This window comes from Epinephelus lanceolatus, chromosome 11 (genome assembly GCF_041903045.1).
Source record: "Epinephelus lanceolatus isolate andai-2023 chromosome 11, ASM4190304v1, whole genome shotgun sequence".
Lineage (NCBI taxonomy): Eukaryota > Metazoa > Chordata > Actinopteri > Perciformes > Serranidae > Epinephelus > Epinephelus lanceolatus.
In genome coordinates, this window is record NC_135744.1 from 17,894,746 (window position 1) to 17,911,749 (window position 17,004).

Here is a 17,004-nt window from a genome sequence, read left to right on the forward strand (position 1 = left end):
AAAGGCCCTCCCTCATTTTAAAAGGCATCAGCCAATTAATAGCACTAATTGGCCTGATGGCTTATGGGTCTTGTAGTCAATGACACTCCTTACAGGCCCCATAGACTGCTGTAAATGTACAGAACTGATAAATAAATGGCTCCTCTGTTGTCTGAAGGGATAAAACAGTCTTTCTTATCAATTTAGGTTTTCTAGAAGTGTTTTTGTAAACAGTAAGCTCCTCAATAGACATTTCTGTCTCTGTTGATTAGTTTTTCCACTCCAGTTCATACATTCAGTAGCTATATTGTTTTAACCTCTTATTTTGAAAAGCTCCCAGATAAAACCTTATAAACATGTGGGGAATGTTTATTTCTGTGATTTTGTTATCTACTTTGAATTCTGACTATTTAAGGCTTCATGATATGGCCACAGTGACATAGGCAGTATAGGCAAACGCCTAGGGCGCCGTCACCCGTAGGGGGCACCACAAATTACCTGCTCTCTGGGGGAGATGGGCGAGTTATCCGACGTCACGTGACCCCCAAAACACGCTATATTGTTATCATGTCAACACGACAAAAGCTCTGTGGTGCCCACTCAACTACCACTGCAAACATTTTATTATTACTTTACATCATATATTATCATCATTATCATCTTAGGTGAATTTTACTTTTAAAGTTACAGAAACATCATGACTTTAATTTTTAATTAACAAATTAAACAAATACATTTGAATACATTCCTCACAGGACACTGGATTTCAGAGTTCCTGACTCATATTTATGTTTAATCTTACTCATAATAAACATAATAAACAGAAAACAAATAATGATTACATAGTTGTGCAGTAAAATCAATTCCAGTCCAATTTCAAATAAACTGCCCTGAAATTATTTTGTCCTGAAATAAGCCATGACCTTAAAGTTTGAACGTCCTCTATCCTGACTGCTTCTCTCTTCTTTCTCCCTCCCTTCTCTTTTCCTCCATCCTTTCATCCTCTCTTTCTCTCCTCTCTCCCACCCCAGCTGGACTCCCTGCATGTTGTCTGTCCGGTGTCGCCTTCCCAGAGGAGCGTCCTGCCTGCCGGCGTCCCAGCAGAGGCGGGTGATGTATATTTGATGAGCGGGTGCTGGGGACCCTCTGGAGGGCCGTGACTACAGCAGGACAATGGGCCTCGCTCAGGTTTCCTGCTGACTGACACCGACACTGCTGCTCTTTTTGTCGGCGAGCCGGTGAGCTGGAGTTTCAACCAGGACAGCAGACCGAGAGGCAGAGTTACAGCCGTAGCAAGACCCTACACAGTCCGGCCTGATGCACCTTCAGCTGCTGCTGTCAGGAGAACCATAAAACAGTCATCATGCATTTAATGTTGGGGGTTATGATTCTTCTGACTTTTTCTCCCAATACATTGTTATTTTTAAAAGGCGTAAACCCTCAGTGGTTACTAGAAAATCATTCATCTTTTGTTCATAATTTAGGTTGAAAATAAAAGTTAAAAAGACTTCTTAGCTCATGACAGAAAATCATATTTAATCAATTTAAGTAGTTATTTACAAATGTAAGCATCATTTTTTGTGTTGTTTTTTTTTTTTGTGTTATGTTTTAGGATACCTGCAGACAGTTGTCTCCTTCAAGGGTCAATAAAAGCAACCTTGACCTTGATAAGGACTCACATTTTCAAACATTATTTTCGGGCTAATCATGAAGCACAGATCAGAAGTATCCAGTCGAACAACATCCAGGATGCTGGACAATTAATCACCCCTCATGGGTAAAGGTTTTGTTTCAACACTGGGGGAACACATATGAAACGAAGGGTTTGAGAGTCCTGAGCATCAAACACACAATTTCCTGAATTGTAAAAAATTGAAAAATGTCTTTAATTTGGTCAGAATAAAAGTCTGTTTTGTTAGCTCCATAGCTCTCTCTGATTTCATTTCTCTCATTTCTACCTCAGATCATCAGACACTGATCTCCTGTCTGTGCCTATGATCCAAAATGTGCATTCAGTCATTATGGTCCCACTCTCTGGAACAAACTGCCTGATGATCTGAGATTCTCTGCAGCTGTGTCATCCTTTAAAGTCAATCTTAAGACCTACCTGTTATCCCAGGCCTATGAATAGTTAGTGCCTCGCTCTCTCTCTCTCTTTGTCTCTTCTTCCCCACTCTGGTATTTCTTCTGGGGATGTGTGCTTGGGTATGTCTGTGCAGGTGGGCGGGCTAGGGACGAATTACTCTCAGGACTTAATTTGTTTTTAATTCAAACATGTATGTAAAAGCACATTGAGATTACTTTGTATGAATGTGCTTTGTAAAAAAAATTTGATTTGATTTTGCTTTGATAAAAGTATCTCGATAAAGTCGAAAGGAAAATGCACCTGTTGCAAAACATATATTAGTAAGTGTGCAGTTTGTTCAGAATTTTTGTTTCATTTTATACCTGCAATGTGTAGAATTCAGTTGGTGCATTTTAATGGCCAACAAACAAAGATGAAAGTGCACAAGAAAGGCAATGGATTCCTCAACAGAGGCTACATGAGTTAAAAAGAAGTCTTCCTCACAGTCACATAGTTTTGGTCACATATGCCAGAATTTGTGCAGTGATGAAGTTTGTAGTTTGAGACTGCTGAACCAAAGGCACCTGCATTATGATTCATCTGATTTAAATGACTGGTGTTGTCATAAATAAACTCATCTTGTGCTTTGAGTTTCTGAATTTACAGTAAAATCTTAATGTGACCTTTGTGAGAACATTCAAGGATTAAAGAAGAATCTGTGCTCCTCCAGTGCCATGGTGCATATATGCAATATTTATGTACAACCTTTGTAGGTTTCCTCTGGTCTGTTAAGGGCAACACATATTTTATTTTGCCCCTAAAGTTATTAATCCTTGACACCTCATGTAAAACATGTTGTTTTTATATTCCAGAACAGAGGATTGTAACATCTTAAGCAAAAGATTGCCTATTTTTCTTATTTTTTATTAATGTTTCAGAGCACAAATATAAGACAGAGATGCTTTTAATATTACTTTGTAAACAGCTTTGATTTAAACATGCTACTATTATTATTATTATTATTATTATTATTATTATTATTATTATTATTATTATTATTATCATTGCACATGTAGCAACAGCCGCATAATCACACACAAAGAGGGATTACCTGGAGACCCCCACTCCGTCAACCCCTCCGTCCACCCTTTGACCCCTTCCCCCTCTCGGGGAGCGCCTTTAGGTGATTATTGGGGATAATTATTCCGTCTTATCGCGTGCATGTCTGCCCGCCGGAAATCCCGCTTTTGATTGACAAGCTGCTGCCCCGCTGACCCCGCTCGGTTCATGGTAAATATTTCATCGTCTGCTGCTTGTGCTCTTTAGTTCCCGTTCAGGCCTGTTTATTCTTTAATTGAGAGAAGTCCGTGTGTGTGTGTGTGTGTGTGTGTGTGTGTGTGTGTGTGTATGTGTGTGTGTGTGTGTGGGATGGGGGGGTCCTTACTACAGCCACAAAGTAAATGAAGCATGATTAATTAATGTATTAATTGCCAAGAAAGTGAATGGGGTTCAGGCGGAGGAATTCCTGCGCGTCTGCCATCAATTAATAATTTGAGCTGAATAACTCACACACACACACACACACACACACACACACACACACACACACACACTTCTCCCGTCTGTTTCCAATCACATTTGCTGTGCGTAATCATCATCATGGCCTGAATTACTGTACTGTGTTACTGTACGCTCAGTGTGCGCGTCATGGTGCGGAGGAACATACAGTATACAGCTAGGCTATAATGTGTCTGCTGCTCTGCTGCTGCATTTTGAAGGATCTCTGCAACACTCTAAAAGTGATTTCTTGATATTTCAGCATCTAATCCTGAGTGCCAGAGGGCTGCAGAACAGCCTCAGATATACATTTAAATGTGCCATTAAATAATTCATGTTCTTTGAGTGTTTTAAAGCCAAAATCACCAGTTCTCAGCCTCCAGTAGGCATTTGCATTTAACCACTTTCAGACAGCTCTAAATATTTGGGGAAATATTTATTAAGCAGTGTTTAGATCATTATGGGACACTGAGAGCAAGATATATTTCTTTTAAATGGTCATTAATGCAGATTTAATTGTTTTTAAGTGTAATTTTCACATCAGCTTCCTGCCTTCAGAGTCCTTGGTGCAGCTGCCTGTTGGGTCCAACTGTGGGTCAGTAGTGTCACTTTATTCAAGTGTTGATTTCCAGTTATTTCAACGAATACTTTTTCAGCAGTGCAACTACACAACATCCTTCCTTGTCTCTCCTTTCCAGCGAGCCAGGCACGCTTGGAGGCGTGGGTACAATCCGGGGAGCTCCACCTGATTGGCGGAGGCGTCCAGAGGGAGGGATTGAGGATCCACCAATGAGCACGAGCCTGCGCGGCAGTGGTCCAATATAGGAGCTGGAGGCGAGGAGCATCTTTATTATAGAACTCATTTACAGGCGAAAAGGAGACAGAGGAGACCCGCAGGAGCCCAGGAGTTACCTCTCCTTCTCTGTTTCTGTGTTTTATAAAGCGAGCGTGACCGAATCGCCCGAACACGAGCGAGTTTTTAATTCAAAGCGTCTGCAACCGGCAGGTTTTTCTCTCCGTGGCGTTTCTTTTTTAGAAAAATCTCCCAACACGGAGCCGAACGAGGACGACGGACAACGACCCTCCCTCACTTCTGCAATCATGATGTCGATGAACAGCAAGCAACCTTTCAGTATGCACCCAATCCTCCACGAGCCCAAATACACGCCTCTGCACTCCAGCTCGGAGGCCATACGCAGGGCCTGTCTGCCCACACCATCGGTGAGTCCAAATTTCATTTCACTGCTGCTGTTGACTTCCTGCAGCTCCTAACATCTGCAAACGAAACTTCAAAAATATTTCAGAGGAAATTGTGGAGAAAATACACATGGCTTCCAAAATGTTACAGGTCCATTTGATAACTTTTACAGAGGCAAGCTGCTAAATGATAAACGTGGCGCACACAGTCCCGTATTGTGCCTTAATGTGTTTCAGTTAAAATATGGAGGCCACATCACCTTCAAAGACTAAAGCTGAACCTGTTATTTTTTTTTTAATCAAATGAAACTAATTTTGTTTTCAAAAGTCACAAATTCTCGATTTAATCACCAGAAAACTGAACAAGAAAAGTGCTCGATTTGGACGCAGCAGGGAAAATGAAAAAAAAGTGTAACTCATAAAAGACAGAACGAAATCGATTAAATATAAAAAAAAAGAATCAAATATCTGAGACAACTGAAATATGGATATGACAGGATGGATCAGAAAGCACCCGCAGCACAAAGAGGGCAACACAGGAGCCAAGCCAACCTGGTTGCTCAAGGCAGGAAGTCGGTGCGTAAAGACGCACAAACGCCTCTCTGGGAACCCAAATCCTGCATTCAGGCCAAGTCTGAGTGATGCTGCTAAAAGTCAGAGACGATAAAAGATGAAGGAGGAAGCGGAAAAAGAGGCGGCGTGGATTCTCTAAGCGCGTGTTATCTCATATTGTCCCATTCATATTCAAACTCGTCTCATTTCATTGTCCGCAGAAATTATTCAGGAGATCGTAAATATTAATTTTAAATGAATATCCATCCACGCTGACACACTTTCTGGGCGTTGGGCAGATTCAGTGATGTCCAAGCTGCGTTGGATTGTCTGAGAAGTTAGAAACAAAGTTTAGTGGAAGTTGCAGGAAAATTAATTTTGTTATGTGTGTATTGAATCTGTGGGAACCCCTGTACATAGCTGAGATGTAACCTAAAATATCAACGCTTAGAAAGCTAATTTACATCTTGATTTTTATAGTTTGACTCGCAGGTAGAAACGTGTGAAAATGCTGTGAAATAATACAAAATTTTGTTATATTTAATGTGTAAAAAATGAATGACTTCACTTGATATTAAATTAATCGTTATTTTTTTCGTTTTGTGAGCAGACTTTAGTTTTTTCTTTTACACTGGCTCTTTATTTGAATTAAATTAATTAAAAAAAATGTTGATTGTTTCTTATATTTTCCACAGATTTAAACATGAAAGTCTTTACAAAGAAAAATAATCCACATTTAAGATGATCTTAAGGTTGCATGGTGAAGGCGCGCTGGAGAAATTTAATTGATTAATTGTGATTACATGAAGTCAGTGTGTTCATTTCTGTCCCATTTCCTGCTCTAACCGGCCTGACTCTCTCCTCTCAGCTTCAGGGGAACATCTTCGCCGGCTTTGATGAGACTTTGCTGCAGAGAGCCGAGGCTCTGGCCGCTGTGGACATTGTGGCCCAGAAGAGCCATCCGTTCAAACCAGACGCGACCTACCACACCATGACCACCATGACCAGCATGACCTGCACCCCGACCTCCTCCTCCGCGCACCTGCACCACCCATCGGTGCTCACCTCCCACCACCACCCGGCGCACCACCAACCTGCACAGGGCCTGGAGGGCGACCTGCTGGACCACCTCACACCCGGCATCTCCCTGGGAGGTATGCCCGGCTCGGACGTCTGCTCCACGGCCTCGCACACCGCCCACGCCGCCCACATGTCGGCCATCAACCACATGCAGCACCACCACCATCAACAGTCCATGAACATGCACCCGCACGCGCTGCCCCACAGCTCCCTGGGGTCCGGCGGCTTAGACTCGGAGCCCGATCCCCGGGAGCTGGAGTCGTTCGCCGAGAGGTTCAAACAAAGGCGGATCAAACTCGGGGTGACCCAGGCGGACGTGGGCTCGGCTCTAGCCAACCTTAAGATCCCCGGTGTCGGGTGTCTGAGCCAGAGTACCATCTGCAGGTTCGAGTCCCTGACGCTGTCGCACAACAACATGGTGGCCCTTAAGCCGATCCTGGAGGCCTGGTTGGAGGAAGCGGAGCGGGCGCAGAGGGAGAAGATGTCCAAGCCGGAGATCTTCAACGGGGGCGACAAAAAGAGGAAACGAACGTCAATCGCGGCCCCGGAGAAGCGCTCCCTGGAGGCTTATTTCGCCGTGCAGCCGAGGCCCTCGTCGGAGAAGATCGCTGCAATCGCCGAGAAACTGGACCTGAAAAAGAACGTGGTCCGGGTTTGGTTTTGCAATCAGAGGCAAAAGCAGAAACGAATGAAGTTTTCTGCGACGCACTAAGAGCTTGCGGGGAAACCTGCGGGTCTCTGCTCCGTTTACAAAAAGACAAATCAGAGACAAGCTGCTGCTGCACACTGTCAGAAAATAAAACAAGGTACACCGTTGTGCCTGTTGTGACTGGAGCTGGACCTGTTTGCCACACAGCCAGGGCCCTGTAGGCGCGCACTTAAAATAATATACCAATCTTAACAAGTCATTTAATCTCTTAACGAGTCGATTTTCCCCTTAAATAGCTCATTAAGTGATTTTTGTTTTCAAGAATTCCTGAAATGAAACCTCATGGCTGAATTCGTTACTTCTCTGACTAACTAATGGACTAAATGTCTTGTTAAGATGAACTCCAGTGTTGTCCACCGTGCAAAGGAGCAGCATCCACAGTCCTGTTTTTGCACCAGTGCCAGAATCCCAGTTGTGGAAACATTTTTTTTTTTTCACAGAAAGTATTCAACACAGGCAGCAGCGGTTTGCTTTAGGAAGCACATATGCAACGAAACACCTGCGCGTCTCTGGAGTGTTTCAGCTGTATTGTAGAGACGCTGAGAGGTTTGGATGTTGGGCACCTGACGACTAATCTCCACTTAGTATCACCGGGAACTGCTTTCATTGTTTCTGGGAAGGTTCAGCCTCACGCAGCTTCACAAACAACCGGATTCAACGGTGTACCTTTTTTGTAATAAAAATCTGACAGTGGAGACGGAGCACCGGGACTGGGAGAAAGACTGAGACCCTGTCCAAAAACTTGAGACTCTCAAATGTGTATGCTTCTCCACAGAATGCTCTCCGAGACACGGGAGATGGTGATCACCACGGTGGCAGAAAAAGAAGGGGAACAATGCTCCGTCCCATTCATTCATATGGCAATTATTGTACAAAAAATACGCATAATAATGACGGGAATTGAATTAGTCGGAATAGCTTTTTTATATTTATCATTGTACATATTTGTGAATATGTTGCACCTCCTTGTGTGGAAAAAGCTCATTGAAATGTAGGCTATTGAATTTTCGCTGTCTTTTCTCCCAGGTGTTTGTTTCTGTCGGGAATTCAGCAAGTTTTTGGGGAACAGATCGCGCAAAGACGCGTAAACATGTCGGTCTGTGGCTGATTTATGAGGCACAATAACTACTGTAATTGCATGGTTGACTCGTGGGGGGAGGGGGGGGGGTGTTTTCTGTGCTTAAATGGCTCCACAAATATGAAAACAACCCCCTCCAAAAAGTGACTGCATTGCAATAAGAAGAAGAAGAGAGAGAGAGAGAGACACACACACACACACACACACACACACACAAAAAACACACGCACGAATACACATATTCACACGGTATAGCTGTGTGGCTACCTCATTACGCAAGTGTTGGCACGTTCATGGTGATTTAAAAACACACACGCTAAAAAAAAGACGAGTAGGTTCATTTTTTGTTTGTTTTTAATGTGTTTTTATTTATTTTTCTTCCTCTTCCACCGGTTTAATGGTGAATTAGGCCTATAGAGAACTCACTGATGTGTAAACCTGTTGTATGTTCAAGTTCACTGCAAGGATGCTTTGACAATCAAATTATTATTACTATTATTATTATTAAGTTGTTTATCTCCCCCCTTTGTGTCCTCATGGAAATGAATCATTTGCATATTATTATTATTATTATCATTATTATCATTATTATTATTATCACTGACACCTTTATGGAGCGCACTTTGTAGATATTCCGATGAAGGGAAATAGTCGGCCTTATTTATACATATTTTTTCAACACTTGTTTTATTTTCTTTATATTGCCCTTATTATTTATTTGAACTTAATTTATTTTGGAGAAAAAAAATCATATTTCATTTGTGAAAGTGTGCTTTAAATGTGTCTGTGTAAGCGACAGAAGCTGAAATAAACCGTGCACGTTTTACTTCATTCTCTCACAGCCTTTCTTTGGGGAAAATTAAAATGGAAATATACAACAAGGCAGGTTTGGGGCGTCTTATAGAAATCTTTTAAAAATATATTCTTTGCATATAAATCGATACCTCTCGTGAGATTTTTATCACCATCACACCGCAGATTAGGCCCTTGTTTGCTGATAGAGGTGGTAATAATCTTTTTTTTTTCTCTCGCTTTAATGGACTTTGCAACCTGAGCTTGGAGCAGCAGCCCGTCTGTGTCTCAGTCTCTTGGATACAGTCGGTGTGTTTGTGCGCGTGAGGAGAGCAGCTGCTGCTCTGAAACAGGAGAAGCCTGGAGGTGAAGGAGGTCCGTCTGAAAGCTGCTTCCCAGCGGTGATGAATAGGATTTGATACTTGAGTGACTCAAATATTGATCAGCTTTGCCTGCTATGAAGACTCCACGGCTCTATCGTATGAAGGAATACGCAGGCAGGGCCTCGTATCTGATGCTTTTAGCTGGAGCAAACGCTTCTCTGAGGCAGAAAGCTCAGAGGGCGGAGCCGATAAAGAGACACTGCTTTTCAGAGTTAGAAAACTTGTAAAGCAAAAAACAGAAAGTCTGTTATAAACAAAAATAGATAGATTTAACCAAGGTATCGGCACGTAGAAAGTGAACTGTGGCATGAACCTGTAAAAACCTAAACCTCCAATGGCTGTAGACAACATGTTGGCAGAGTAAAAAAAATATATTGTCCTGATTTCATAAAATACAGTAAGACCAGGTTTCTAGGGACCTGTCTTATTCCCCCCTCCAACATAACAAAAACATGTACAGGGCCTGAGCCAAGATTTTATAAACACTGAGGTCATGGCCCCCCTGACACACCCTGACATTTATCTATTCACGCAACTGTTCCATTATGGTTTATTTAAATGCAGTCCCAACATAAAATTGTGTTTTAAAGTGGTCTCCACACTTCACGAATGAAATTCTGAAAGGAACATTGACTTCTCTATCTTTGTGTCTAAATGACAGAAACCAGTTTGCTATTTATTAATTTAAATGTGTAAATATGAGAATTTAAACCCTCCTCAGGTTTCCAAAACCCTCAAATTATAAAAAGAAGTCACAACCACATCATTGTTTCTTATTCGGTTGTTGCTAATCCCTGATAATTCTTCTTCTGCAAGATTAATTAACTGTAGAAACATGAGGGAACCCTTTCTGAACTCTACCTGGCTGATGGACAGAGGTCATGGATGGTACACATTAACACAAACACATGAATCCAGTTGGACATTTAGATGTTTCTGTCCATTGGCGTCAAATTCAAAGTGTCAGTTTCATTCATTAATTCATGAGTGAACTATCAGCCTTATATTTGGCTCTGTGACATTTCTGTCGCATGATACACTCACACACCCAAAGCTCAGTGAAGAGGTCAAGAGAACAACAAATAGCAAAGCAGTGTCACATCTGTCCATTACAATTAAAATACATTTTGTGGAGCACCTTTTGAGATACTCAGCGTTTTATGTGATACATGAAGCTTAACAATAGAAACTGAAACATCCTATGAAGGCAGAATTAGTTAGAATTAATTGTGCATGTTGCACATGGTGGACGTGACACACCCAAACCTTACACATACAAGATTTACCTGCTAAATAAAAGCATATGTCAGCTGCGCAATCTCACTTTTTACAGTGTTGATGCAGTCTCACAATATGGCAGCAGACAAAAATTTTAATCATGAGATGACTGTAAAGGCGAAGGTTTCCATTGAAACATCAAACATTAGTCTTGAGGTTAAACCAGTGCTGGAATTACTGATGTGTCTGTCTTTAGATATATATAGGACACACTTATAGTATTTTTTATTCCTATCAGTATTTTTCCTTTCCTCTCTCCTCAGCTCAGCAGGTGGTTTCGGCGCATAAACTCGTTATTAATGAATAATAAATATCGGCTGTTATGATACTATTGATTTTTGCGTGTGTTTGTTAAGAAGCTGCTTTTCTCTGTCGTACAACAGCAGCTCGGGCCCTGATCCCCCTCGGAGCAACCCAATACAGGCCTTTTAAAGCAGCGCGGGTCCCAGCGCGGAGCTGCACGAAGGAGCCCGCAGCGGGTCACCAGCAACACGACAGCTGAATATTATACAGTTATCAGTGTGTTTATTTTTCTTTCTGTCAGGGGTGGCGTTAGTTTTTTTTCTCTCTCTCTCTCTCCAGTTGGGTGATTAAAACCGACTTTTCGATTTAGGGTGGACTGATCCTCTGAAGAGCTGTGACGCAATTATTGCATCATTCCGGATTTTATAGAAGAGTTTTAGGGTCTAATACTGAAGGTATGAAGGCTGTTCCTGTGGTTTGGATAAGAATTCTGCAAAGAAACACTGACTCCTTGCAATCTTTTAACATTTTTCTCCATGAAGATTTTATGATTTAATATAGACTACAGAATATTTGGACCTTCAAAAACTTTCATAAGGACAACCCATATCTGCATGGAGAGTCAGGTCATATTTTGACTTGGCATACCTTTGCAGCAGGGACTCTTCCACATCATCTTCCTATAAAAATAGATAAATAAATAATAACAACAGAAGGAGATCCAGGAGTCTTTCTACGGTCATCAATGAATAGAGTAAAATAAAATAAAATAAAATAAAATAAAATTTAAAAAAATAGAATAGAATAAAATAATATAAAATAAAACAAAACAAAACAAAACACAGAGATGATTTAATATGACAGCAAAGAAAGATCAAACTAAACCAATAATTAATTAATTAATTAAAATTTAGATTTAAAAAAATAATAATGATAATTAGTTGCTGGCAAATAAAGAAAAGCTTTAAATAAGTTATGCTCTGTATCATACTCTAAAAAGTATGAACTTTCACCTGGAATTTTTAAAGTGTCTGACTAATATTAATTCAATTGAAATTTAAATAATCAAGTTTGCTCAGTTTAACACTATAATTAGAATTTTGCTGAATGTTTCACCAGTTTATTGATGCATCATTCTCATAATTTAAAAAACTTCTGTACTGTGCATTAGTCAATATTTACAGATATTTTTTGCTCAGACAGTGGCTGGCATGTTGGTCTATAACAAAGAATGTAGTACATGACTTCATCAAAGTTTAATTGTCGAGAGGCTCTCCAGTTGAAGCCTATAAATTATATATAATTGACCGTGTAATCAATGTGAACAGAGTATCAAGTTTTCCTGAGACAAAGTGATAGGATGCAAATTGTACACCACAGAAAATAAGCTATAATAGGCTTTAATGTTCAGAAATATTCCTATAGGGAGGTAGAAGTTAGTTATTGTTTCATGGGACTTCATTTCTTTTTATTTTTCTGTCCATTGTAACATTAAATATTTTTATAAAATGGCTTTTGTAGCCTTTCCTTTTGGTTGGCCTTCACCATATTACCACTAGCTTACTCAAAATGCCTGTAAAACACACTGAGTGATGAAGCTATGACAGAAAAACATTTTATTTTCTATGAGAGAAAGTTGATGAAGAGTACATTCAAGTTGATTTAACACACCTTTGATGTTGCTGTAAGTTTCACTGGACAAACCTCTGTGGTGAGATTCAATAGAAAACACACTAAAACAACTGGATGCTGTAATTTTGTATTTTTTGCTGTTGTTTTTCAGGAGCCTAGCTGCGGCCTGCACGCTGCTCAGCACCTGTACAGTCTAAAATAGTTGGTTTAATAATTAAAAACTAAAAAAAAAAGATTGTGTTTCCCTCAATTGGTTGGTGTTTTCCATGTGATCTGTCCTCTTCCAGACTCCACCCTGGATAGTGGCTGTTGTTGTTGTTGTTGTGGATGAGCGGATAAAAGAGCTTTTCCCAGGACAGCCGTAGTTAATTGTTTGATTTAAATAATTAAGAAACGAGAGGCCTCATTTCCCTCTGCTGTGTTTTCCTGTCGGATCCAAACAAGAGCAAATCAGACTGCAGCTTCCCCTTCAGCTCGAACCAGTGGAGGGCTGATGCACGCACACACGCACACCTACACACACCTACACACACACACACACACACACACACACACACACACACACTTGTTCTCTCATCCCCAAACTTCAGTCAGCCAGTGTGCTTATGTTCTCATGGCTGCCAGTGGGAAAGGCGTGAGATGCAGCCTGTCTGGTGCAGGCCCAAGCAAAGGACCAAATCACAAGTTACTGTACTTCGTTCGTTGGACTCAACCCCCAAACCCAAATTGGATGTCTGACTTCAATAATTGGCACCCTGATTGTCATGATCCAGTCTGACATTGACTTCTTTTGAGACATTATATCTTGAGTAGTATTTTCTGATCCGTCACTTCTACAGTTAAGGTTTGGATAAGTTTTGGGGAACTAAACCTACTTGGTTAAGGTTACAGAAAGATCGCAGTCATGGTTGGCTGCTGGTACAAGATGTGATGCTAACCAGGTTTTCTGCTCTCCAAGTCAGATGCTTGGTATGTCCAATCATCCACTCTGATCTCCTACAACTGCAACTGAGACAACAATTATCTTCAACACCTGACTGGAGACATGCCATGTACCAGCCAGCTTTAAGACCTTTAAGACAATCATGACCGTTCCTAAAATACAAGGACCACAGGACTTAATGTCTACAGACCTGTTGTCCTTACCTGCGAGGTTATAGAGTCTTTTGAGTGCCCTATGCTTTCCCATCTCACTGGCCCACTCCTGGACACCCTGTGGTTCACCTACAGGGCCAACAAGTCCATAGATGACACAATCAACATGACCCTCCATTTCATCTCTCACCTGGACCCCTCAGTAACCTGTGCCAGAGGCCAGTTTGTGGATTTCAGCTGTGCTTTTAACACCATTATCCCGATTTCCTGCCCGGATGTGAAGCTGAGGAAAAAATCTCTTACCCTTGGACCATCAACACAGGTTCCCCTGAAGGCTCCGTCCTTTTCCATCTGCATATACCAACAGCAGCACCTCCAGTCACCAGTCTATCAAGCTCCTGAAGTTTGTGGACACCAGCCTTATTGGACTAATGTCAGGTGGGGATGAGTCCACCTACAGGTGGGACATTGACCATCTGGTGACCTGGTGCAGACAGAACAGCTTAGAGCTAAACACTCTAGAGACAGTGGTGATGATTGTGGATATCTGGAAAAATGCAGCCCCACCTGCCCCAGTCACCCTATGTGACTCCCTGGTCATCACTGTGGAGTCCTTCTGCTTATGGGCTTCATCATCATCCAGGACCTCAATCATCAAATCAAAAAAGCACAGCAGAAGAAGTACTTCCTGTGGCAGCTGAGGAAGTTCAACCTGCTGAAGACAATGATGATGTGCTTCTACACTACCATCATCAAGTCCATTTTCTCATCATCCATCACCATCTGGTGCTCTGCTGTCAAGAACGAGGGCATACTGCATCGTATCATTTGCTGTGTGGAGAAGGCGAATGGCTGCAATTGGTCGTCCCTTCAGGACCCTTACACTTCCAGGACCCTGAGGTGGGCAGGAAAGAATGTGGCCAACCTCTCCCACAACGGATACAAACTCTTTGAACCACTCCCCTTTAGCAGGAGGCTGCGGTCCATCAGGATCAAAACCTCACACCACAAGAAACAGTTTCCTCCTATCTGCAGCTGACCTCATCAACAAGGCCATAAACTCTGACCCCCCCCCCCCCCCCTCCCCCCAACACAGAAGCTGTTAACACCGGTAAGGAGCAGATAATAAAATGCAATTTGAAACATCTAAAGCATCCATTGAACTATTTTTGATATGACTGATGCAATCCAAGCCATACACCTCTCAATTCATATGCAAGGCAAAAATGACATCAAGAAGCATTGACTCATTCCTGAATTATCAAAGGATTTCCCAAACTTAGGCAGTTTAACTGTTAATTTACTCCATGTAGCTACATTTTTTTCGTGACCTTTCCAACCTTAGTCCCTTGTCTAAAAACTCTGTTTGGAGAAACAGCCAATCACAAGAGCAACTTTGACTCACTCAAAATATCAAACGTCTGCAACAGTGAAGAGGGCTCTGAAGCCAATGTGCTCACACTTAAGTAGGCCATGTGCTGATCGCATTAAAAGCAGGTTACCTGTGGGCGAAAGAAAAAGAGATGCTGCTGAAAGGTAAGTGATTTTAATTCACGTGGCTGATACTATTTAAGTATGGAAACCAGCCTTGGCTGTCAGTCTTTGCACCTGAATCTGAATTGATTACTTGGTCTTCACATCCATTTAATTTTTCTCTCGCTCCAGCTCTTACACAACATACAATAGGGCAGATTTAAGTCTGTCCTCCATCATTGTTGTCAGTGTAGAACCAGGGTCAGGTATCACTGACACGGGTGCAGGAAAGGGAACACTTAACAAACAAAGAACCCTTTCTCTCAGTGCAACATCCCTAATTCTGTAATTTCACATCCACGAACCAGAGATTGAATTCTGAATTCCCTTCAAATTTCTGGTTACTGAAAAACGTCACCCAGATCATTATAATGCTGAGTTGATGGCCTCAAGTGGAAGTTAATGGTATTTTTTAAAAATATTTTTGAATTTCAGAACAGGTGGACGTTTCATGCTTTTTGGACCCAAGAAATCCTGAAAAAACTGAACACATTCTTTGAAATCATAAAATGTAATTGTACTAAAACTCCGTAAACTTGAAAGTTCTTGTTTTAATGTCTGTTTGCTTTGCTGAATTGGTTCTGTAGAAACAATTCTGATGCCAGGATCAGGGTGTTTTTTTAAATTCACATAACAATGAGACGTTTTTATCAAATGTATCTGCAAACTGTTACACTTAAGGTATTCCTTCTGTTTTATAATATTACACTAATATATTCTACTGGAAACGAAAGCATGTTTTTTTGGGTTGTTTGTGGAACTCAAAGCACGTAGAGATTGTCCAGATTAAATATCAAAAAGGTAATTATCAAGAAGTCTCGTTAGTCATGTGCTTAGACCTCCTCCACATCGTTGTCTATGTATGACAACCATGGCAAAGAGTTAGTAAGTACATAAATATGTTTTGTAGGAGACAAGGATGGATGAAGATGTTCAGTCATAACTTGAGATTCCAGTGTTCTCTGCATGAAACATTCCCTGATGTTCAGCACATTGTGATGTCTACACCAGACAGGAGAACTTCATTTGGACAAATAGACCAAATCTGCTTCGTCTCCTCTCTGTTGCATGCTCACGGGATGCATTTGTACAAAAAAATCTTCCCAGGTACGGATACAGAAATAGAGAGCTTTAAAAATGGGCCTCAATGCAACACTCCAGACCCTTTGCCATCCCTTGTGCACAAACTGTTCTGGTTTGAAAATATGCAATTCAGTCTCATTCAGCACTGGGGGAAGATATACACATCAAGTCAGCTGGAAAGTGGTCTCTACAGTTTTTTGGTCCCTCACCGGCACATGGTACGCCTAGCACTGCTTGTGATAGCACACAAGGTGCCCAGAAGGGACCAGAATCTATACGAATAAGCGGTAGATGCTGTTAATTCCACTCTCTTTCAGATTACTCCATCCACTCCTCTCCGGCTTGTGTTTTCCATGAAGCGAGGAAGCGCATTTTCATAAATAGACCTTGGCCGAGCGCTGCGGCAATGAAATTTTAATGAAGCTCCAAGTCTTGAGTGCAACGCCGGGGCCTTGGAGAATCAGCCCTCTGTTACATTACTATGGCTTTCTCTCTCTCTCTCTCTCTCTCTCTCTCTCTCTCTCTCAAACACACACACACACACACACACTAATGCAAGCATAGCCCCCACCACACACACACACACACACACACACACACACACACAGCTCTGTTTGCAGTGGTGCATGGGGCAGCGGGCTGCATATTGACAGCGTGGCTGGAACGGGACCAGACTGAGGGGAGGGTGTGGTGTGTGTGTGTGTGTGTGTTGAGGATTAAAAAAAGGAGATGTGTGTGTTTTGTGTGT

The 17,004-nt window shown here is 41.6% G+C and overlaps 1 protein-coding gene across 1 annotated transcript; it reads left to right on the forward strand.

Moving 5' to 3' along the window:
• Positions 1 to 4,475: 4,475 nt before the first annotated feature.
• Positions 4,476 to 9,048, forward strand: pou4f4 (POU class 4 homeobox 4). The gene is made up of 2 exons (XM_033649339.2): positions 4,476 to 4,822; positions 6,219 to 9,048. The coding sequence occupies exons 1-2, from the start codon at positions 4,703 to 4,705 to the stop codon at positions 7,140 to 7,142; spliced, it is 1,044 nt and encodes a 347-aa protein (XP_033505230.1). The 5' UTR covers positions 4,476 to 4,702; the 3' UTR covers positions 7,143 to 9,048.
• The last annotated feature ends 7,956 nt before the right edge of the window (positions 9,049 to 17,004 follow it).